This window comes from Siniperca chuatsi, linkage group LG12 (genome assembly GCF_020085105.1).
Source record: "Siniperca chuatsi isolate FFG_IHB_CAS linkage group LG12, ASM2008510v1, whole genome shotgun sequence".
In the NCBI taxonomy this organism is placed as follows: domain Eukaryota; kingdom Metazoa; phylum Chordata; class Actinopteri; order Centrarchiformes; family Sinipercidae; genus Siniperca; species Siniperca chuatsi.
Window position 1 is genome coordinate 28969090 of NC_058053.1, and position 23811 is coordinate 28992900.

Consider the following 23811-nt stretch of genomic DNA (forward strand, 5'->3'; position numbering starts at 1 on the left):
GCTAGCTAGCGTGCTATAACTGCATGTTCAGTGGGGAGTTGTGGGAAACGCTCCTTCTGAAGCACTATGAGTTTACAGTTTGAGGCTGTATTACGTGTTTTATTAGCTTATCATTTATAAAGTTATAACTGGCAGGTGAGACAGTCCTTCACGATAATAATGAGTTTAGCCTGTATAGCTAGCTGTTACTGTGACAGGAAGTCGCCTCCTTTCTCAGCTTATTTGAATGCAGCCACTTCAAAGACTTTAGTAATGTTAGCTTGTTGGCACGAGAGCAACTGAAGTGACGTAATTCAGTTTGTGCGTCAGTCTTAGCGCTCATGAAGCGCAGGTTTTCCACTGCGGTCAAACTCGCTGTTTTTGATAGAGACTGGCTGGGGGGGTTCAACTGTTCACATAAACTACGCGCCCATCTTGTAGCTTTAATAGGACCCGCGTGAGCGCGGTTTCCACGGGAACACAACATCTGGAGAAGACAGAGAACGAGAAACTGTAGTCCAGGAAGGTGTGAACAGTACGACGAGCCTTCATACAGCGGGTGGACACAATAACACGAACACACCTGTGCGATGTTGTTGTTTTGAAAGCTGAATGTCAGCACCTGTCCGTCACCTCAGCACCAGTCTGACCTCACACTGTTGTCATGGAAACACACATCAAACAGTAGGACAGACCCCGACACACACACACACACACACACACACAGGAAGCAGCTCTTCCATCCTGTCCGTCATTTTGTAGCTCAGGTTACTGAATCACTGATACCATCACATCCAAAACCACCAACCCTGAAAGGTAAGAGCGGTCAAAGTGCCCTGATGTGAACCGGATCCACTGGTTTTCATCAAAGTTACACTACATGGCCAAAAGTATGCGGACAGCTCGACAGTGTAACACATCCAGCTGCCAAAATCCAGACGAGAGAAGAGGAGCTGATAAAACTCGTTATCTAAAGCGCCTTCAGTTGTTACCGTCCGCTCACAGCAATATTAAGCTTCGTGAGCAGTGACGGGTACTAGAGGGACGTTTTCTTTCCCTGAGTTTTGCCTGTCAGGTGACATAGAGGCTGCTCTGACCCTGTGATTGGTGGAACTTGTCGTCGACGCTGTTTGCAGCCACTCAGGACTCTACTACTCTACTACTTACTCTGCTCTGCACGTATTACATTCATATTTAGATTTACAGGTGACGACGACAAAGGCAGTTCAGGACAGTGTTCCTAAATCTATATTTCAGTTGTGCATGCTTTATTTAGTTTATTTTATACAGCATTATCTTAGTCTCAGGTTCCTATCAGTTAAACTAAAATCATTTTCAAGGTTAGTTCATGAATTCACAAATTATTTTATTAAAGTATATTTCTGGATGAGAAATTTGTTACGTGTTACTTGCTACGGTATTATCACTGTATGTAAACAAATAGCATTCAAATAGTTTTTTTGCTTTGTGCCCACTTTCTACTTCGTACGTGTACTGGGCTGTCCACACACTTTTGGCCATCCAGTGAATGTTGAATTTGCCAAAAATGATAAACAGTGGAATTAAAAGCAATACCATTCTTATCCGTTGTATTGTTTTCAAAATAAAAGTGTAAGTTCGCTTAAAACACAAAAACCCAAACATTTTCTCGCTGAATGGAGTCTAACAGTGCAGATCACTGAGGTTTTCCACCAATGTTTCCACAAAACATTGAAAACTTTTATTTGTAAAACTTAACAGTAACATGTCTCTCCAGAAAACAGGTGTCCTTGCTACTCTGGATCAGGGGTTAGGAGGGCCCCCCTCCGACAAAACTGAGAGCCCTTGGCCCCCCAACAAGCACAAATGGGAAGTATAATGTTGGTTTCATTCTGTCTCGCTGTGGGTGTTTTTTTTGCCTATATCTGTTTACATTTTGGCAAATTGTCCCCATTAAAAGCAGCTGAATTAGCTGTCAGCAGCTCGTGTCTGCAGTGGACGGACAGACAGCGCTCACCGGATCACTGTGAGACCGAAGGAAAGTTAAGTTATAAAAATTATGATTCTCAGGCAGGTTCTGCAGTTATACGGAGCGTCTTTATTTCTATGATTTCTGGACATTTATTCATGATGGACATCAGAGATAACGATGAGTTTAAGTCAGTGTTCAGATTTGACTCAGAGAACGAGCTACCTGAACCATCCCTCACCTGCCATGCTGCTGGTTCACACGGTATTTTGACCAATGTTGGGATTTGACTACATTTTTTAACAACCCTCACCGTATGGGTAAACTGGTCCATGGTGGTCAGGCTTGAGCGGGGTGGACTTTAGGACCTGGGGGACGGACAGCTCGGCCAGGCTGGGGTCAGAGGTCGGACACAGTCTGGGCCTGGCATCTGAACCAGGAAGTAGAACCAGCTGACGCAGTAAACCCTGAACACAGACAGAACAGGAAGGTAAAACGTTTTCATCTTAAAGCTTCTGGATGTTTTTAGATTCGACTGCTGCTCTAAAGTCACGAGACAGCAGGACCCTCGAGATCTCAGCTGACGGGAGTCCTGATCCTGATTACAGACTCACAGAGAAGCGTCCCCTCATCCTCCTCCTGCTGCCGATGAAGAACTTGGACCCTCTGGTGCTCAGGATGCTGGGGAACGACTGGACCTGTTTACTGGAGACAGGAAACCAGTTAATGCAACAGTCTGACCTCCTGTTCTGTCAGAGGAGGTTCCTGACCTCGTGACCTCGAAACTGAAATGACTCTCAGTAGTCTTGATTTTGGCACTGATCCTGAACCACCAAAGACCAGTTCTAACTGTCCTACATGGTGTAAAAAACAATTTGTATTTGAGTTTTGAACTGTGTTTTGAACTGAACGGTACAGACCAGCCTGAACCAGACTGACCTGAACTGAATCGGGGTGAACCGGAGGAAACAAACATTTCCTTCAACTGGAATGAACCAGGCTGAGCCAAACTGAAGTAGACTTAGTCGGGCTGAGCAAAAGTAGACCAGACTAAATAAGGCTGAACTGGAGTGAATGAAAATGAACCAGTCAGAACCAGGCTCAGTTTAGCTGAACTAGACTTACCTATTATAAACCAGGCATATTTGGCTCAACTAAACTAGACTGAACCAGATCAAACTGAACCAAACCAGACTGAACTGAACCAGACCAAACCAGGCTCAACCAGACTGAATCAGACTGAACCAGACCATGCTGGTTTGAACTGAACCCGACTCAAATGAAGTGAACAAGACTAAACTAATGAACTGATGAGAACCAGGCTGAATTGGACTGAACCAGTTTAAACTAAACTGAACAAAGATGAGCTGAACCAGTCTGTACTTAAGTGAACCAGTTTGAAATGGTGTGAACCAGGTTAAACTAGACTGAACCAGACTGGACCTGGCGGAACTGGACTGAACCGGGATGAGCCAAAGGGAGCCAGGCTAAACTAAACTGAATTTTGGTGAACCAGGATAAAACAGACTGATCACTGAACTGGTCTGAACTGGTTTGAAATGATCTGAACTGGTCTGACGGTGACTCACAGCTCCAGAGGCAGTCCACAGTCGATGGTCAGCATGGCGTACGGTCCGGTGACGGCCAGCACCACGGTGTGCCAGCGGTTGTCATCCAGTCCAACATCTTTAAAGCTCAGCCTGCTCCGCCCACCGACACCAGGGGGCGTGACCAGGAAGTGGAGGCGATTCTCTGAGACACATAACCCCAGCAACAGCGAATCAGATCCCTCCTCCACCACAGAGAAGATGTACTCATTCCTCTGGAAACAGAGAGGAGGAAGAACAGGTAAGACCAGACCGGAGCGGACCAGACCAGAACAGGTTCTATTCAGTTCTACTGGTTCACCTTCTGTCTCAGTCTCGGGATCTTGATGGTGGCGACCAATGAGAACTCAGCAGGGAAGTAGTCACAGTTGGTGAAGACTTGGGAGGAGGGGAAACTCAGCTCTGTCGCCACGGCACCGGCCAATCGGAGACCTCTGGACCCTCTGGACTGAACCATCTGCACCTGATTGGCCATTTGATTGATCATTTGTTTATCACCATCCGCTCTGCGGTCATTTATCTGTTCATACGTTCGTCCTCATCTTGTCACCGTTCGCCCCTCCCTCCACCCCTCCCGGTGTCCTACCTGTGTGGGCGGGGCTTGTCCCGGGTGTGGCAGGGCTCTGGCCAGCAGGTCAAGAGGCAGCAGGTCTGAGGAGGAAACAAAGACAGACTTTGGCCTTTTAAACACACACTACGTACAGAACAACAGCGCACTGGGCCTCATGCAAGAACATCTTTACATTCTTCGGAAAGATGTTTGTTCGTACGAGATTCATCAAACTCTCCTGACAGCATAAACTTGTTGTTCTAAATCAGCCGCGTGCATAAGGTGAATGCCACGAGTTCTCTCTAAATCACAGACGAGCATCTTAAGGACGAATCTGTTCGTACGAATGAGTATAAGTGTCTTCCTCGCAGTTGTGTGACGCAAAATGTGTTGTCCAAATGTAGTTATGTGAAACCAATGTCAGCTGCAACAAGACTTCAAGTAGGTTATTCACTACAAGCAACTACTGAGCAAACAGAGCAGCAGGTCGCTGTAAATCAGAGTGCATTGTTAATGCAGTGAAACCAGTCAAGGATAACAGAACTTGCAAAGAAAATAAAGTTGATTAAATGTTGACAGTGATGGATTATCTCACTGCAGCAAGTTTCAAGTTGATTTTCGTATAAATGAAGCGAAAGCAGCGGCTGAGAGAATCACTGCAGATGTTATACAACAGCTGGTTTTTATCAGATCTCTTTCTAACAGGATGTTTTCCTCTGCGATTGATAAGTGTGTCAGCAGAGATCGCTAACAGATAAACACTTCAGCTCTGCAGAGTTTATTTTTATCACATTATCACCTCAGGGGCCGTTTTATTCCTCTACCTGTGGCTTCAGTGTTGATCTAAAAATAAAACCAAAGGGGTGTCGAGTGACAGATATCAGATTTTGGCATGTCAAGTTCCTGTAATAATGATGTAATGTTTTCCAGTGAGAGCAAACATTACACTGAGCAGTTTTCATACTGAAAGTTTTATTATTAAAGGTGAGAAGTTGGTGATCAGTCCTGTAACAGTCAAAACACACACAGCCCTGAATTCAGCCCACCAGGTAGTTCATTCTCAAATCAGCTTTAGAAATGAGTTGTTTACACTGAGTAATGTACAGGGTCACAGTACAGAGTGACGGAGTAATGTATAAAGTAATTTATGAAATAACGGAGGCGGAGAACATACGGAGAAACATAAATGTACAGAATCATAAAGTAAAATACAGAGTTTTGTACAAAGTCACTGAGTAATTTACAGAGAAAATGGTTTCAGTCGTAGTCGTCTGGACGCTGTTTTCAGAATCAAGACGTTTCGGCTCCCATCCGGAAGTCATTCTCAATTGTGAAAATGGTCTGAGAACTCAGAAATGTAAGCTACTCTGTGTTGCTTAAGCCCCGCCCTCAGGGAGGAGTCTACCTGAGTGTCTGCTGTTTACCTGCCTAGTTTCACCTGAAACTGACCTAATTGTTTCCATGATGGCCCAGTAATCAGTAATCAGGACTATTGTTTTCTGGCTGCACCTCCCTCATCACTGTTAAGTACCTGATTAGCATATGATTGGCTTGACCACGGTGTTAATACACTGTGATAGATCGTTGGCAGATGAAATCTCAGACCACCATTTCTGTTCAAAGAGGGGTTTTCTTTTTTCACAAAAATGGCTTCCTTGACTCCTCTTTCAAACCAACTCTTCTCTCTACCATTTTTGTGGAAAAAGAAAACCCCTCTTTGAACAGAAATGGTGGTCTGAGATTCAACTTGCCAACCGTTTACCACAGTGTATTAACACCGTGGTCAAACCAATCATATGCTAATCAGGTACTTAACAGTGATGAGGGAGGTGCAGCCAGAAAACAATAGGCCTGATTACTGATTACTGGGCCATCATGGAAACTATTAGGTCAGTTTCAGGTGAAACTAGGCAGGTAAACAGCAGACACTCAGGAAGACCCCTTCCTGAGGGCGGGGCTTATGCAACACAGAGTAGCTTACATTTCTGAGTTCTCAGACCATTTTCACAATTGAGAATGACTTCCGGATGGGAGCCAAAACGTCTTGATTCTGAAAACAGCGTCCAGACGACTACGACTGAAACCTTTTCTACGATGGAACATTCCTGGACGAATGAGGGACGACACCGTCTTACAGAGAAAATGTGTATTACTGTTGCAATAAATGGTTAAAACCTTGATGTGTCCTGAATTTGTGGAAATATCTTGGGAATTGGTTAAATATGCGTTGAATCGTAACACTGATTGTAGCAGCAGCAGGATGCTCAGTCCTTCAGTGCTGTTTTAAAAATGTTTTGCTGTGTTTTTGCAGCGCTGAACACAACTGAGGTACTTCAGCATCAAGAACAGGTACCACAGTTTATTCAGAGAAACATTAAGAGACAAACATACAAGGTGACAGCCGTGAGATGAAAGGAGAGAAGCAGAGGGAGATTAAATCTTTGATTGTTAACTGACAGCAACAGCTCAATGTTAGTTTTTAGCTGGAATTCCCCTTTAAGCTCCTCCGAGGCTGTCTGTGTGTATTGTTGCTGCAGCCGGATCAATGCAGGATGAATGCAGGATGAATGCAGGATGAATGGAGGATGAATGGAGGATGAATGGAGGGAGGGGACGACATGCACAGAAACTGATCTCACATTTCAAAGACACAAAAAACAATGAAGCACAAAGCAGCACAGAAACGTCTGAAACACATGAAACACAGCGGCCAGGTCACAGAGATGTCAGCTAATCACAGGAGTAAACTAAGTGGACAAATTCACAAAAACATTAATAGAGAAGAGAAGAAGCGGTCCAGCGAGTCAGTAACAGGACTGAGATCAGATTTGTTTTAGCGTGCAGTCACTGCTCCCAGCACGTTAGGGTTAACACTAACGCTAACTGCTGCTAAAAGCACAATGTCTCCTTTTTAAATCTCTATTTCTACTCCTGTTCAGTAAATAACATACAGCATGTAAATGAGACAGAGCTGGAGTTGTTCTCTTTTAATGGAGCTAGGCTAGCAGTTCCCCCCTTTTTCCAGACTTTGTGCTAAGCTAAGCTAACATGTCCTCAATTTATCTCTGTAGTGGACACACGGAGACATCCATCTGACTCTGGGGAGAACACGAGTCCTCTTATGTTAGTAACAAATCCAATATTGGCCTACTGTAAATCCGGAAAAGAAGAGCGGTTTCTAGTGGACTTTTCTTGTCGAGACATTTAATACCTCACACCTACGTCCTTGTACCTGTACAGGGTCTCCAGCTCTGGCTTTGGACTCTGGTGGCGAGCAGCACCCAGGTGAGGAGCAGGGAGCGACACGCCAACATCACGCCCGCGTACGGTCAACGACGTGGGTTTGATTCCACCTCACCGGTTTGCTTCTTGACCTGCGTCGCTCACGGTCATTTTCAGTCTGAAAGACGACCTGCACCAGGACAGCATCCGATCAGGCTCTGATACCTCTGCTTTTCCTCTTCCTCTTCTTCTTCTCCCTTTTTTTCGGCAGTGTTTATTCGGACGTCTGCGTTAAAAAAAAAGAACACTGACGACTTAAAAAACTAAATAAGCTTCTCAGTTTTGGTTTGAAAAACACTGACATGCAAAAAACTTTCCTGTTTCTTGTGTTTCATGACACACACCTTTCAAATTAAAACCAATTTTGCATCAGGACTGTTGTTTTTAGTTGTCTTCAGCCACTCAGACTGGTCTCTAATCCAACCTTGAAACAACTCAGAGCACGTTTTTACTTCTCCATTGTCTTTAATCAAACCACACTACATATCACGTTGAAAATGATCCAGAAAAATCACCTTCAGACCTCTTTCATCAGCTCACTGAAGGTTGGACACATCCGCTCACCTTCACTCCTCTCGGTTGTTTCAGCCGCTGCTGTGCGGACTACAGCAATGACGACAGTGACGACAGTAACCTCCTGGTCCAGTTTCTGTTGGAGAGATGAAGGTCTTCTGTTTTGGGGATTTAGTCAAATCTGAAGAAAAAGAAGAAGGTAAAACTCAAAGCTGAACAAACAAAAATCACTTCAAACTTCTGGAAAGGTTTGACTCATTATCAAGGGATGAAAGAAGAAGTAAATCAGTTTTCCAGACTTTAATACCCACACCCAGCCCCACCCAGCCCCACCCGCCCCCATCACCCTGTGTGACTCCCCAGTCGACACTGTGGAGTCCTTCCTCTTCCACCATCATCCAGGACCTCAAGTCAGAGCTGCCACCGCCAAGGACGAGAGCAGACTGCACTGTACCATTCGCTCCGCAGAGAAGGTGATTGGCTGCAATCCACCTTCCATCCAGGACCTGTACGCCTCCAGGACCTGAACGCCTCCAGGACCTGAACGCCTCCAGGACCTGAACGCCTCCAGGACCAGGACCCCCACTGCCACTGGCTCATACCCCACTACACATTATATTAACATAAAGTCTTCACTCCTGACTTACATTAACATCTTCTATCTTGCACATTGCAGACGAGGTCATAAGTCATTTAGTGTCATAAAGATTTATGACACTAAAGAGGCTATAAACTATTAGAGTAGTTAGCTCAGACTTAGCTTTAAGGTCCAGTTAGCTCAGAGTTAGCTTTAAGGTCCAGTTAGCTCAGAGTTAGCTTCTAGGTCCAGTTAGCTCAGAGTTAGCTTCTAGGTCCAGTTAGCTCAGAGTTAGCTTTAAGGTCCAGTTAGCTCAGAGTTAGCTTCTAGGTCCAGTTAGCTCAGAGTTAGCTTTAAGGTCCAGTTAGCTCAGAGTTAGCTTCTAGGTCCAGTTAGCTCAGAGTTAGCTTTAAGGTCCAGTTAGCTTAGAGTTAGCTTTTAGCTCCTGACCCCTGGCTCCAGTCGAAGGGCATACAAAGGGCCTTTAACTAATATAGAAAAACAAGGGATGGAGGATCATGTGATCATGTGTCAGCTTCAGTGCCTAAATAAGTATCTTGGTTTGATATAAACTAGTATTTCTACAACAAACATATTCTTTAAGTCTATTTAATTCATCTTTCCTGGATCTATACATTTATATCAATCTAGCATATAACATATTATGTTGGAATGAGTTAACATGCTTTTCATAAAATGGTAGTATAACAATAATGAATAAGTACATTTGACATAAACTGCTGCAGTATAAACAATAAATAAAACTGTTTAGTTTCCTTTGGGTGAGAATATTAATTGTAAATAAAAACACAGATTAAATTATGGTTTTACTCAAAGACATGCAGAGGAGATGGAAGTCATTTTTTCAGCCCTGAGTTGCGTCTGCAGGTCTTCTTCTCAGGCTGTATACAACCCCAACAACCCTCACCAATATGGTAGTCAGTGGTGGAAAGTAACTAAGTACATTTACTCAAGTACTGCACTTAAGTACAATTTTGAGGTACTTTTACCTTACTTGAGTATTTCAGTTTTATGCTACTTTATACTTCTACTCCAGTCCAGCTCAGAGGGTAAATATTGTACTTTTTACTGAACTACATTTATCTGATGGCTTTAATTACTTCGCAGATTAAGATTTTACAAACGAAACATCATCAGTTTATAAAATATGATACTGTGCTACAGATTAAACTATCCAACAGTGTATAAAGTACTTAAAATGTGCTCCACCTCCACCAGCTGTAACATTAAAATGCTGCTTACGTGTTAAAGTATCAGTAATAATATTCCAATAACATGACTTATATGATAATATACGGTAACTCTCTGAAAGGAAGTGCCTGACAAATACTTTGATACGTTCAGAACATTTTGCTGTTAATACTTTTACTTAAGTGAAATCTTGAATGTAGGACTTAAAAGATTTGAGTACTTCTTCCACCACTGAAGGTAGGAACGTGTTTGTTGCCTGAGAGGCAAAACCCAGGGTGTAAACCAGTTACTGCTGCCAGTAAAGCTGACTGCTGAGATCTGACAGTAGTAGCTGAAGGAGACTCAGGTGAGTGTATCAACAGTTTGGCAGCTGGACAATCAGAGGACTCTGTTTACAGACAGTTTAGTGAGGACGTCAACCTGAGACCAGAGGACATCACAGCTATAAAGATAAAGAAGGTTTGAGAAACTAAAAAGGCTACAAACTGCATTCATGAGAGCTGTTTTTATACATGCTTTAGGTAACTTTAACAATAATTATAACAATAAAGTGTATTTGTATTGCACTTTTCAAAACCAATGTTACAAAGTGCTTCACACACAACAAACAATAAAAACAAAGACGGAAACCAGTGAAAGACATCAGATAAGCTCTAAAATGTGCTGCGTATAAAACTTCTTAATAAGATGTCAAGACATAAAAATGTATTTTAGGCTAACTGATGAAAATGAGTGTTAAGAAGTGATTTAGTGAGTCTGAGCTCCTCAGGGCTGATCGAGTCCTGACAGCAGAGACCTGATCCCCTCTAGTCTTAAATCTGACTCAGGAACAGCCAGCAGGTTCTTGTCTGAAGACTTCAGGTGTTTCTTCAGGTGAGAGTAAATAATCTGGAGCCTTAAGAGTAATCAATAAAATCTTCCTAAAACAAACAGTAGCCACGCAATGATCCTGACTATCAGTCATCTGTTCAGGTTTTAGTGAAAAGTCTAACAGCAGCTGTATTTTGTTGAGTGATTTCTGGTTTCACCTGTTAAAGAGCGACTGCAGTCGTCCAATCGAGAGGAAACAAAGACATTTATAACAAGATTTGAGCATCTTTAACACTTAAAACTGCTCGAATCTTGGAGATAGTTTTGAGATGATAAAAACAGGACTGAAACCAACTGCTGATATAGTTATTAACAGGCTGGAATAAAAAAGGCTGGAATCATACAGCTCTTCTGGGCCGATCACAAGAATCTCAGTGTTTTCAGAATTTAACTGAGTGGTGAGTTTGTTCATTTTTAAATAATTTTCCAGGCATTTTCTGACTTTATCATATAGTTAAAAGTAGAGCGATGACGGGGAATGAGGAGAGAGAGAGGGAGATGGGGAATTATATGTAACAAAGGTTGTCAATTTATTTAGTGAAACCATCAAAAGCTCTTTTGGCAAGTTCATCGTGAAGCAAATGTACTCATTTAGTTTTTTGCTAAAAATGAAAAATCAAACCTGGGTCAGAGGTCAGAGGTTAATCCAGCGGGCTCGGTTCTGATCCTGGATCAGTCTGTGGTTCAAAACGGATCTCCAAACATTCAGGACGGTCCTACGTCAGCACGAAGACGTCTCTGAAGGAAGAGCTTCGGTTGGAGAGAAAAGGAAAAGTTGTCAGATTGTTTTTAAGTTTCCTCAAGACATTTTCTTTCCTCTTCTACTGAAACACCTCGAAGACGCCTTCTAGAAGACGTCTTTCTTCCGTCCTTGTGGATAAACTTTGTCCTCTTTCTGAAATCGTCTTGGACTCTTTGAAACAGTCCAGATGAAATGTTCCAGAGGTCGTCGAGGGTTTCACAAACTCCTCTTTCACTACTCAGAGAAGTTGTCCAGGTCTTTTTCCTTCACGTCTTTTTCTTGGACATTTATTCGTCTCTCTTCAAAATGATCCAGTATAAATTTCTTAAACTCCCTCGAATGTTTTTTTTACTTTCCGGTAACCAAAATAAAACAATCTCAGAGAAGTTGTCTCAACTGTCTTTTTCTTTAAACGTTCTGGACATTCAAACTTTTGTTCTTAAAAACATCGAGACACCAGAAACCAGGACAAGTCCACCTTTCCCATTTCAAACTTGTAATTCTCTTCAAACCTTTCTTGTCTTCAAAATCAAAGTACAAAGATCTTAAAAAGGTCATCTCGGTTGTCCATCTGTCTTCGGGGTTGATGCAGACGTCCACCTGTCGTCAACCTTTCTTCCTTATAACTAACTTATATTTTTCTTCCTTTTTAAATCTTCCTGGACATTTTGAGGAAAGGAAAAGAAATGTCCAGGACAAAAACTGATTTGGAAGAAGTCCACAGGTCGTCCTTCTTTACATTTACTCGTTTGTCTGTTTTTAAAAAGCAGATGAAAATCTTCAAAGAGGTTTAAAAAGCTTCAGAAGTTTCCTTCAGCTCTGTTCTGTCTGCTGTTAGTTGACTTCAGAGACGTCTGGCAGAGCTGCTGCCTGCACACTGACTGGATGTGATGTTCAGGTTCAGGTGAGACTCAGAGGAGAGAGAGAGAGCGTTTACCTGCAGGTGAGCCGAGCCTGCAGACTGGGAGGAGCTGAAGAGAGAGAGGGAGTGGCCTCCTCTTTAACTCTAAAAAAACTTTGATCCACCTGAAGACAAACAATGTGAAGACAAAATAATCACAAAAATATCACTGACACAGAATAATATGTAAACATTTTCTGTACTTTTAACTCATTTATTCACTTTTCAGAATACATATATACGTAATACTATACAGACTGCTAATGTCTGTCTGTCCACCACGTCGGCCCCGACTGAAACATCTCAGCAACTGTTGGATTGTGATTAAATGTGCTGAGAGTCATCTGTGGAAAGTTGGCCGTTTTCACCGTCTTCTCCTGTTAAAGATTTATTTAACAGAAGCTGTTGTCTGTTTATCACCTACAGCCCAGAGAGAGAACCTCAGCCCAGAGAGAACCTCAGCCCAGAGAGAACCTCAGCCCAGAGAGAACCAGCCCAGAGAGAACCTCAGCCCAGAGAGAACCAGCCCAGAGAGAACCACAGCCCAGAGAGAGAACCAGCCCAGAGAGAACCACAGCCCAGAGAGAGAACCACAGCCCAGAGAGAACCAGCCCAGAGAGAACCACAGCCCAGAGAGAGAACCAGCCCAGAGAGAACCACAGCCCAGAGAGAACCACAGCCCAGAGAGAACCAGCCCAGAGAGAACCAGCCAGAGAGAGAGAGAACCACAGCCCAGAGAGAGAACCACAGCCCAGAGAGAGAACCACAGCCCAGAGAGAGAACCACAGCCCAGAGAGAGAACCACAGCCCAGAGAGAACCAGCCCAGAGAGAACCACAGCCCAGAGAGAGAACCACAGCCCAGAGAGAACCAGCCCAGAGAGAACCACAGCCCAGAGAGAGAACCACAGCCCAGAGAGAACCTCAGCCCAGAGAGAACCAGCCCAGAGAGAACCAGCCCAGAGAGAGAACCACAGCCCAGAGAGAGAACCTCAGCCCAGAGAGAACCACAGCCCAGAGAGAGAACCACAGCCCAGAGAGAACCAGCCCAGAGAGAACCACAGCCCAGAGAGAGAACCACAGCCCAGAGAGAACCAGCCCAGAGAGAACCACAGCCCAGAGAGAGAACCAGCCCAGAGAGAACCACAGCCCAGAGAGAACCACAGCCCAGAGAGAACCAGCCCAGAGAGAACCAGCCCAGAGAGAGAACCACAGCCCAGAGAGAGAACCTCAGCCCAGAGAGAACCAGCCCAGAGAGAGAACCACAGCCCAGGGAGAACCAGCCCAGAGAGAACCAGCCCAGAGAGAACCAGCCCAGAGAGAACCACAGCCCAGAGAGAACCACAGCCCAGAGAGAACCAGCCCAGAGAGAACCAGCCCAGAGAGAGAACCACAGCCCAGAGAGAGAACCTCAGCCCAGAGAGAACCACAGCCCAGAGAGAGAACCACAGCCCAGAGAGAACCAGCCCAGAGAGAACCACAGCCCAGAGAGAGAACCACAGCCCAGAGAGAACCAGCCCAGAGAGAACCACAGCCCAGAGAGAGAACCACAGCCCAGAGAGAACCTCAGCCCAGAGAGAACCAGCCCAGAGAGAACCACAGCCCAGAGAGAACCAGCCCAGAGAGAACCACAGCCCAGAGAGAACCAGCCCAGAGAGAGAACCACAGCCCAGGGAGAACCAGCCCAGAGAGAACCACAGCCCAGAGAGAACCACAGCCCAGAGAGAACCAGCCCAGAGAGAACCAGCCCAGAGAGAGAACCACAGCCCAGAGAGAGAACCTCAGCCCAGAGAGAACCACAGCCCAGAGAGAACCACAGCCCAGAGAGAACCAGCCCAGAGAGAACCTCAGCCCAGAGAGAACCACAGCCCAGAGAGAGAACCAGCCCAGAGAGAACCACAGCCCAGAGAGAGAACCAGCCCAGAGAGAACCACAGCCCAGAGAGAACCAGCCCAGAGAGAACCTCAGCCCAGAGAGAGAACCACAGCCCAGAGAGAACCACAGCCCAGAGAGAACCACAGCCCAGAGAGAGAACCACAGCCCAGAGAGAACCACAGCCCAGAGAGAGAACCTCAGCCCAGAGAGAACCACAGCCCAGAGAGAACCACAGCCCAGAGAGAACCAGCCCAGAGAGAACCTCAGCCCAGAGAGAACCACAGCCCAGAGAGAACCACAGCCCAGAGAGAGAACCACAGCCCAGAGAGAACCACAGCCCAGAGAGAACCACAGCCCAGAGAGAGAACCACAGCCCAGAGAGAACCACAGCCCAGAGAGAACCACAGCCCAGAGAGAACCACAGCCCAGAGAGAACCACAGCCCAGAGAGAGAACCACAGCCCAGAGAGAGAACCTCAGCCCAGAGAGAACCAGCCCAGAGAGAACCACAGCCCAGGGAGAGAACCACAGCCCAGAGAGAGAACCTCAGCCCAGAAAGAACCACAGCCCAGAGAGAGAACCACAGCCCAGAGAGAGAACCTCAGCCCAGAGAGAACCAGCCCAGAGAGAACCACAGCCCAGAGAGAGAACCACAGCCCAGAGAGAACCACAGCCCACAGAGAGAACCACAGCCCAGAGAGAGAACCTCAGCCCAGAGAGAGAACCACAGCCCAGAGAGAACCAGCCCAGAGAGAACCTCAGCCCAGAGAGAACCACAGCCCAGAGAGAGAACCTCAGCCCAGAGAGAGAACCTCAGCCCAGAGAGAACCACAGCCCAGAGAGAGAACCTCAGCCCAGAGAGAACCATAGCCCAGAGAGAACCTCAGCCCAGAGAGAGAACCACAGCCCAGAGAGAGAACCTCAGCCCAGAGAGAACCAGCCCAGAGAGAACCACAGCCCAGAGAGAACCAGCCCAGAGAGAACCACAGCCCAGGGAGAGAACCACAGCCCAGAGAGAGAACCTCAGCCCAGAAAGAACCACAGCCCAGAGAGAGAACCACAGCCCAGGGAGAGAACCTCAACCCAGAGAGAACCCGCCCAGAGAGAACCACAGCCCAGGGAGAACCTCAACCCAGAGAGAGAGAACCTCAACCCAGAGAGAACCAGCCCAGAGAGAACCACAGCCCAGGAGAGAACCTCAACCCAGAGAGAGAACCTCAGCCCAGAGAGAGAACCAGCTCCGAGAGAGAGAACCTCAGCCCAGAGAGAGAACCACAGCCCAGAGAGAGAACCAGCCCAGAGAGAGAACCACAGCCCAGAGAGAGAACCAGTCCAGAGAGAGAATCAGATCCCAGAGAGAGAACCTCAGCCCAGAGCCCTGAGAGAGAACCTCAGCCCAGAGAGAGAATTACATCCCAGAGAGAGAACCTCAGCCCAGAGAGAACCTCAGCCCAGAGAGAGAATTACATCCCAGAGAGAGAACCTCAGCCCAGAGAAAAACCACAGCCCAAAAAGAGAACCTCAGCCCAGAGAGAGAACTAGCCCAGAGAGAGAACCTCAGCCCAGAGAGAGAACCACAGCCCTGAGAGAGAACCACAGCCCAGAGAGAGAACCTCAGCCCAGAGAGAACCACAGCCCAGAGAGAGAACCTCAGCCCAGAGAGAACCATAGCCCAGAGAGAACCTCAGCCCAGAGAGAGAACCACAGCCCAGAGAGAGAACCTCAGCCCAGAGAGAGAACCAGCCCAGAGAGAGAACCTCAGCCCAGAGAGAACCACAGCCCAGAGAGAGAACCACAGCCCAGAGAGAGAACCTCAGCCCAAAGAGAGAACCACAGCCCCGAGAGAGAACCTCAGCCCAGAGAGAGAACCACAGCCCAGGAGAGAACCTCAACCCAGAGAGAACCTCAGCCCAGAGAGAGAACCACAGCCCAGAGAGAGAACCAGCTCCGAGAGAGAACCTCAGCCCAGAGAGAGAACCACAGCCCAGAGAGAGAACCAGCCCAGAGAGAGAACCAGTCCAGAGAGAGAACCAGATCCCAGAGAGAGAACCTCAGCCCAGAGCCCTGAGAGAGAACCTCAGCCCAGAGAGAACCAGCCCAGAGAGAGAACCTCAGCCCAGAGAGAACCAGCCCAGAGAGAGAACCACAGCCCAGAGAGAACCAGCCCAGAGAGAACCAGCCCAGAGAGAGAACCACAGCCCAGAGAGAGAACCTCAGCCCAGAGAGAACCACAGCCCAGAGAGAACCACAGCCCAGAGAGAACCAGCCCAGAGAGAACCTCAGCCCAGAGAGAACCACAGCCCAGAGAGAGAACCAGCCCAGAGAGAACCACAGCCCAGAGAGAGAACCAGCCCAGAGAGAACCACAGCCCAGAGAGAACCAGCCCAGAGAGAACCTCAGCCCAGAGAGAGAACCACAGCCCAGAGAGAACCACAGCCCAGAGAGAACCACAGCCCAGAGAGAGAACCACAGCCCAGAGAGAACCACAGCCCAGAGAGAGAACCTCAGCCCAGAGAGAACCACAGCCCAGAGAGAACCACAGCCCAGAGAGAACCAGCCCAGAGAGAACCTCAGCCCAGAGAGAGAACCACAGCCCAGAGAGAACCACAGCCCAGAGAGAGAACCACAGCCCAGAGAGAACCACAGCCCAGAGAGAACCACAGCCCAGAGAGAGAACCACAGCCCAGAGAGAACCACAGCCCAGAGAGAACCACAGCCCAGAGAGAGAACCACAGCCCAGAGAGAACCACAGCCCAGAGAGAGAACCACAGCCCAGAGAGAGAACCTCAGCCCAGAGAGAACCAGCCCAGAGAGAACCACAGCCCAGTGAGAGAACCACAGCCCAGAGAGAGAACCTCAGCCCAGAAAGAACCACAGCCCAGAGAGAGAACCACAGCCAGAGAGAGAGAACCTCAGCCCAGAGAGAACCAGCCCAGAGAGAACCACAGCCCAGAGAGAGAACCACAGCCCAGAGAGAACCACAGCCCACAGAGAGAACCACAGCCCAGAGAGAGAACCTCAGCCCAGAGAGAGAACCACAGCCCAGAGAGAACCAGCCCAGAGAGAACCTCAGCCCAGAGAGAACCACAGCCCAGAGAGAGAACCTCAGCCCAGAGAGAGAACCTCAGCCCAGAGAGAACCACAGCCCAGAGAGAGAACCTCAGCCCAGAGAGAACCATAGCCCAGAGAGAACCTCAGCCCAGAGAGAGAACCACAGCCCAGAGAGAGAACCTCAGCCCAGAGAGAACCAGCCCAGAGAGAACCACAGCCCAGAGAGAACCAGCCCAGAGAGAACCACAGCCCAGGGAGAGAACCACAGCCCAGAGAGAGAACCTCAGCCCAGAAAGAACCACAGCCCAGAGAGAGAACCACAGCCCAGGGAGAGAACCTCAACCCAGAGAGAACCCGCCCAGAGAGAACCACAGCCCAGGGAGAGAACCTCAACCCAGAGAGAGAACCTCAACCCAGAGAGAACCAGCCCAGAGAGAACCACAGCCCAGGGAGAGAACCTCAACCCAGAGAGAGAACCTCAGCCCAGAGAGAGAACCAGCTCCGAGAGAGAACCTCAGCCCAGAGAGAGAACCACAGCCCAGAGAGAGAACCAGCCCAGAGAGAGAACCACAGCCCAGAGAGAGAACCAGTCCAGAGAGAGAATCAGATCCCAGAGAGAGAACCTCAGCCCAGAGCCCTGAGAGAGAACCTCAGCCCAGAGAGAGAATTACATCCCAGAGAGAGAACCTCAGCCCAGAGAGAGAACCTCAGCCCAGAGAGAGAATTACATCCCAGAGAGAGAACCTCAGCCCAGAGAAAAACCACAGCCCAAAAAGAGAACCTCAGCCCAGAGAGAGAACTAGCCCAGAGAGAGAACCTCAGCCCAGAGAGAGAACCACAGCCCTGAGAGAGAACCACAGCCCAGAGAGAGAACCTCAGCCCAGAGAGAACCACAGCCCAGAGAGAGAACCTCAGCCCAGAGAGAACCATAGCCCAGAGAGAACCTCAGCCCAGAGAGAGAACCACAGCCCAGAGAGAGAACCTCAGCCCAGAGAGAGAACCAGCCCAGAGAGAGAACCTCAGCCCAGAGAGAACCTCAGCCCAGAGAGAGAACCACAGCCCAGAGAGAGAACCTCAGCCCAAAGAGAGAACCACAGCCCCGAGAGAGAACCTCAGCCCAGAGAGAGAACCACAGCCCAGGGAGAGAACCTCAACCCAGAGAGAGAACCTCAGCCCAGAGAGAGAACCACAGCCCAGAGAGAGAACCAGCTCCGAGAGAGAACCTCAGCCCAGAGAGAGAACCACAGCCCAGAGAGAGAACCAGCCCAGAGAGAGAACCAGTCCAGAGAGAGAACCAGATCCCAGAGAGAGAACCTCAGCCCAGAGCCCTGAGAGAGAACCTCAGCCCAGAGAGAACCAGCCCAGAGAGAGAACCTCAGCCCAGAGAGAACCAGCCCAGAGAAAAACCACAGCCCAAAAAGAGAACCTCAGCCCAGAGAGAGAACCAGCCCAGAGAGAACCAGATCCCAGAGAGAGAACCTCAGCCCAGAGCCCAGAGAGAGAACCTCAGCCCAGAGAGAGAACCACAGCACAGAGAGAGAGAACCTCAGCCCAGAGAGAGAACCTCAGCCCAGAGAGAGAGAACCTCAGCCCAGAGAGAGAACCTCAGCCCAGAGAGAGAACCTCAGCACAGAGAGAGAGAACCTCAGCCCAGAGAGAGAACCTCAGCCCAGAGAGAGAGAACCTCAGCCCAGAGAGAGAACCTCAGCCCTGTAATTAATCAAATTATTAGGACCAGAGGGTCCCTGACACTGGAGTGGCTGTTTAAAAGCTTGAAAAGAAGACAAGATGTGTAATTTAATTAGTATTTACTCTGATGTCTAATGAATTATACAGCATATCAGTGACTTATGAATTTTGTAAAAATGATTAAAATCTGATTCTGGTTCTGTTTGTTTATGAACTTGTGTTTTCTTGCAAACCCAAGCAGTCTGGGAATATTAACACAATAATAAAAGCATCATTTATACTGAAGTGGCTGATTCTGCTGCTGCTTCTTTCCGTTTCTGTTGGTTTATTTGATGACAGTTTTAATGTTACAGACCAACAGAAGTTTCACGTGTTGGAGGAAACATCTGATCTGAAGTCTGAACTGAGCGACTAAACAGAAGAAGAAAGATGAAAAGAGATGGAAGAGAGAGATAAAGAGAAGAAGTGACTGATCTCTGGTCTGTATCTCTGCGTCTCTCCCTCAGGTGTGTTGATGTGTACAGAGGAATTCCCCAGGTGAACCGGAGCTCCGCCTCCTACCTGTCTGACCCGTCCTCCTTCTCCTCACATGCTGACACACCTGAGACTCAACACACACACACAACACACACTGCACAGGTGAGTCTATGAACATCACAGAGCTTACCTGTAGTCACCTGTTTGTTGATCCATCAGTCTCAGTGATGGATCAAAAACTTAATTGTACTGTTTTGAGTTGTCGTTCTGCTATAAGTACCGAGCTGGAGTCAGGAAGTGGTTAGCTTAGTTTAGCTTAGCATAAAGAGTGGAAACAGGAGGAAACAGCTAGCCTACCTTTGTCAAAAACAAACTCAATTTTATCAACAGGGTTATCTTTAGCTTCAGATCACCATTAATGTGAAGCTCTGTGATTGGCTGTTTGTTAGTGAAATGCAACATGGAAGTCGTAGTTGACTTCTCTCCTTCAGTTTGTATGTCCACAGGCTTCTTGTACCTTTGACTTTTAATCATTTCATTCAATAAAGAGTTACTAAAGAAGGAAAAATAAAGCTCTCGAAGCTAACAAGCTAGCTAGTTTGTTAGCTCGATTGCTAACGTGACATAAGCCTCCACAGTTTATTATAAGCTGTTTCAGTATGATGTCCTCCTGTCTCCTGTGTGTAAACCATAGACTCTATATAAAGATGGACGACATGTCAGCTCCCCAAAAGTGAAGCTAGAACATCTGGACCGCCCCCTGGTGGCGGGCTGCAGTACAGGTCATATGCCCCGCCCCCTCCATGTGAGCGGATGGGACGTCAAATAAATGTTTGATGGCTTCTGCCAGTTTAGGTCGTTCTGATCGCGCTGATGTTTGTTCAAGTGTTCGTTTTTCTGATAAGTTTGGTTCTAATTCGTTATTTGATGCTATAAAAAGGGGGTTTCACGTCATGATTGACAGCTGAGCTGTGCTCGCGATTGGCCTGGTGTGTGAGGGCGGGACCTCGACACCGCAGTTCCACCCCCGATCGCTACTGCGCAGGCTCCAAATGACGTCACCAGAGCAAAGATGGCTGCTCCCGTATCCGGGACGTTTTGGCTTCATTGCAGTCATCTTTATACACAGTCTTTAGTGTAAACCAGGTCTCAATAAAACTGGACGGTGTTGGTTTTGACTGGACCTTTGGTCTCATATAGAGCCCCAAATATCCTACGTACTGACTGTGTCCGCAAACTCAACACGGCCTCAACCGTCGACGGAGAGCTGAGTGGGCATTTAGTGACCTGTGGACGCTGTGAAATAATGTAATAAGTGCATCTTTAACTTTCACTTTGGGAGCACAGGATTCTGATTCTTGTTATATTTTGCTAAAGTTAAACACTGTGTAACTTTTATTAATGATTAAATATGACTTTATAAACATTGGCTGTTTTTAAGCCTCAGTAACAAACTACTTGCTGCTCAGGTTAAATGATTCAAATCCTCAGAGAAAAGATGGCACTGGGTTCATTCGTGTCTCTGCCTGCTGGACTGGATCCAGGTTCAGATCTAAACCTGGATTATTTGGGCTTTAGCTGCTCTCTGCTGGATCCACACACTTCACATGAGAGCTGATCTGGCTTTTCATGTCTGAGCAAACATCAAGCCACCAGCCTCGCAGAGCTGACGGCAACTGATGAGGCTTCAATTTCTTTACATGTATATCGGTTTTTTGTTATTATTTCTTGTCTTTTAAAAAGCTTCTTAAATTCAAAGTTTTCCAATGAACGTTTTGTACATTTCATAATCCCTGTTTTATGACTTTGGTGAAGCAGATTTTAAACTTGGTAATGCTGAAATAACACTGAAAACACACAGAATGATTTAATGTTTTTGTCACCTCGTAAAGAGTTAACAGTGATGTGTGAGTGGAGGGCGTGGCAGAGATTTAGACAGATTTATTGACTGACAGCAGTTTAAATGATCAGAGGTTTCGTGAGTCAGTCTGAACCCGACTGAACTCTGAGTTCATCTGCTTCCTCTTCATCTCAGTTTTCTCCGAGGCCTCAGTCTCGCTCTGTAACAAACTCCAGAGAACAACGTGTTGTCGAACGTCTGCAGGAAAATGGCACTCGAAGTCGCAGCATCCCTCCGACGTCCATCCAGCAATTAATGTTCACCTTTATTATTATTATTATTATTATTTTACCCAATCTTAGCCGTACTTTAGTCGCTATGTGCAGGTACAGTAGAAAAAACATTTAAAAAATGTTGGCAGTCATGGACATAAAGGCCGGATCACACCAGCAGTTTAAACAGTAAACTTTCGGGGCAAATTCAGTTTATTCCAGTGAAATCTGAGCGTCAGTCTGAATGACCCGAAGTCACTAAACTGGACATTGATCATTAACATCTCTGCCATACCTGAAATAATTGTGCAATATTTAGCTTTTTCCTATTTATTGATATTGATATTATTTACCTCCATTACTGCTGTACAACATCTTAATAATCTCAATAAGCTGCACTGAACTCAACAGTACATGCACCTCTGCTTATTACTTATATTATTACATTGTATTATTATACTGTATTATCATCATCAACCGGTAAACCCACCTGGTACTTCATTTATTTTCTGACCTGTATTATAGTGTATCATAGTGTTTGCTAGTACTTTCTCCTGTGTGCACTCACGTAAAGGCGAGCTGCTGTAACAAAGAGTTTCCCTTCAGGGATCAATAAAGTATTTCTGATTCTGATCGCCGTGACTGGATTCACTCAGGATAAAAATGAAATGTTTCACATCGAGTTTAATTTATTTTCATTGAAGCTCAGAGTATAAACTGCTCCACAACAGAGACCTGGTTTATACAGCGATGCAGCGCTTAAATACACTGTGTCACGTTAGCAACCGAGCTAACAAACTAGCAAGCTAACTCGTTAGCTTGAACAGCTTCATTTTTCCCACCTCAATAACTTTTTAGTGAACAAAATGTCGGCGAGAAGCTCAGAAAGATATTGTGACTGACTTGCGCTAGCCCAGATGGCTAACCTGTTAGCGGTTAGCCCTGTGAGTAGCCACTACGTCACCGAGACTCTAGAGCCAAATATTTCTCAAAGTCACAGATGAAGTGTGACACTTTCAGATACTCTGGGTTTCGCAGAATCGTCAGATATCAGCGATGAGTGTGGCGGTAAGTCACGAGGCTCGATGATGAAGACGGTCTTTACCAGACGTCTTCCCGTGCTCTGTGGGCAGGGCGGCGGAGAGCCCCGGGAGTGTGAAGCGTGGACAGTGCCGCCGATAACCTGCTGAAGGAGACGGCACTGCTGCGAATCAACATCATACCTCACGTGTTGAGACAGGACGGTTAACCGAGACGGAAACCGAACACTAAAGTTTCTTCTGCGGATCAACGATAAGAGCTGAAAACACCCAGACACAACCAGAGCGAGTGTGTGTGTGTGTGTGTGTGTGTGTGTGTTATCATGTTGTGGGGACATAAATCTGTTTACACAGTCACAACGTGGGGACTCGCCTTCCTTTTGGGGACAAAGCACAAGTCTCCATAACGTGGATCATTCAGTGGTAGGGCGAAGACTTGGTGTTAGGGTCCAGGGTCCTCAGAAGTGATGGAAACACGCGTGCGTGCGTGTGTGTGTGTGTGTGTGTGTGTGTGTGTGTGTGTGTGTGTGTGTGTGTGTGTGTGTGTGTGTGTGTGTGTGTGTGTGTGTGTGTGTGTGAACAGAGGAATGTCAGCAGGTGTGTGATGCTGAGCGTGATAAGGTCTCACTAAGTGTTTCTGAGGGAAAAATCATCCAAACAGCCGCTTTCTGTTACAGCCAGCAGGCGAGCGATCTGTGAGAAAACCATAACAAAAGCCTCGTACACGGGTCGAACTGTACCCTGATGCCGTCGGCGCAGCTGCCGGCTGGAGCGCCAGAATCCAGACTGATTCAAGGTGCCGACACTAAAGGGACCGAGTGCTGCAGAGTTGCAATGAGCAGGAAGTACTCAGCTCCGTTACTGCAGTAAAAGTACTGACACACACTCTGTACACACACTCTGCTGCAGTGAAAGTGTGACAGTGTGATCAGGAAAAAGCCCTTAAAGCATTAAAGCAGTGCAGCGTCCCTGTGGCTGCTGTGCTGTTATATATTCTATCATCAGGTTATTATTCCTCGTGCATTAATGTAAAGCAGGATGTTGCTGCTGCAGCTGGTGGAGCTGGAGCTCATGTTGAACCGGTTTGTATCGGACTGCAGCTGATGATGCTTTTCATTCTGGATCCATCTGCCGATTCTTTTCTCCGTCGATCCGTCGATCGGTTTGGAAAACTGGTGAAAACGGTGAGAAACGGCGTCACGACGACCCAGAGCCCAAAGCGACGCCTTCACCGTGTCGTCGTGTCCGACCGACAGTCCGAAGCTCGACGTTATTAACGAAACATCATTTTCAGCCACATCTGGGCCGGGCTGACACTCATCCAGGTGCTGGATACCTGGTGATGACGACTGAGGTGAGAAGATATATTTAGCTTTCATTAATCGAGAA

The 23811-nt window shown here is 47.0% G+C and overlaps 1 protein-coding gene across 3 annotated transcripts in view; it reads right to left on the reverse strand.

Annotated features, from left to right (window-relative positions):
• The window catches only part of tspearb (thrombospondin-type laminin G domain and EAR repeats b), a 33264-nt gene extending 21102 nt beyond the window's left edge, over window positions 1-12162 (reverse strand). Inside the window, exons 1-9 of one of the 3 annotated variants that reach the window (XM_044216177.1) lie at window positions 11372-12162; window positions 11161-11288; window positions 7931-8060; window positions 7317-7592; window positions 4121-4185; window positions 3836-3997; window positions 3517-3749; window positions 2542-2632; window positions 2241-2394 (exon numbers count right to left, since the gene is read on the reverse strand). In XM_044216177.1, the coding sequence (XP_044072112.1) occupies window positions 2241-2394; window positions 2542-2632; window positions 3517-3749; window positions 3836-3997; window positions 4121-4185; window positions 7317-7398 (787 nt within the window). In that variant the 5' untranslated portion in view covers window positions 7399-7592; window positions 7931-8060; window positions 11161-11288; window positions 11372-12162. Of the gene's footprint in view, window positions 1-2240; window positions 2395-2541; window positions 2633-3516; window positions 3750-3835; window positions 3998-4120; window positions 4186-7316; window positions 7593-7881; window positions 8061-11160 lie in introns of all 3 variants that reach the window. The other 2 variants (XM_044216175.1, XM_044216176.1) reach the window with 2 other exon arrangements.
• Between the last annotated feature and the right edge of the window lie 11649 nt (window positions 12163-23811).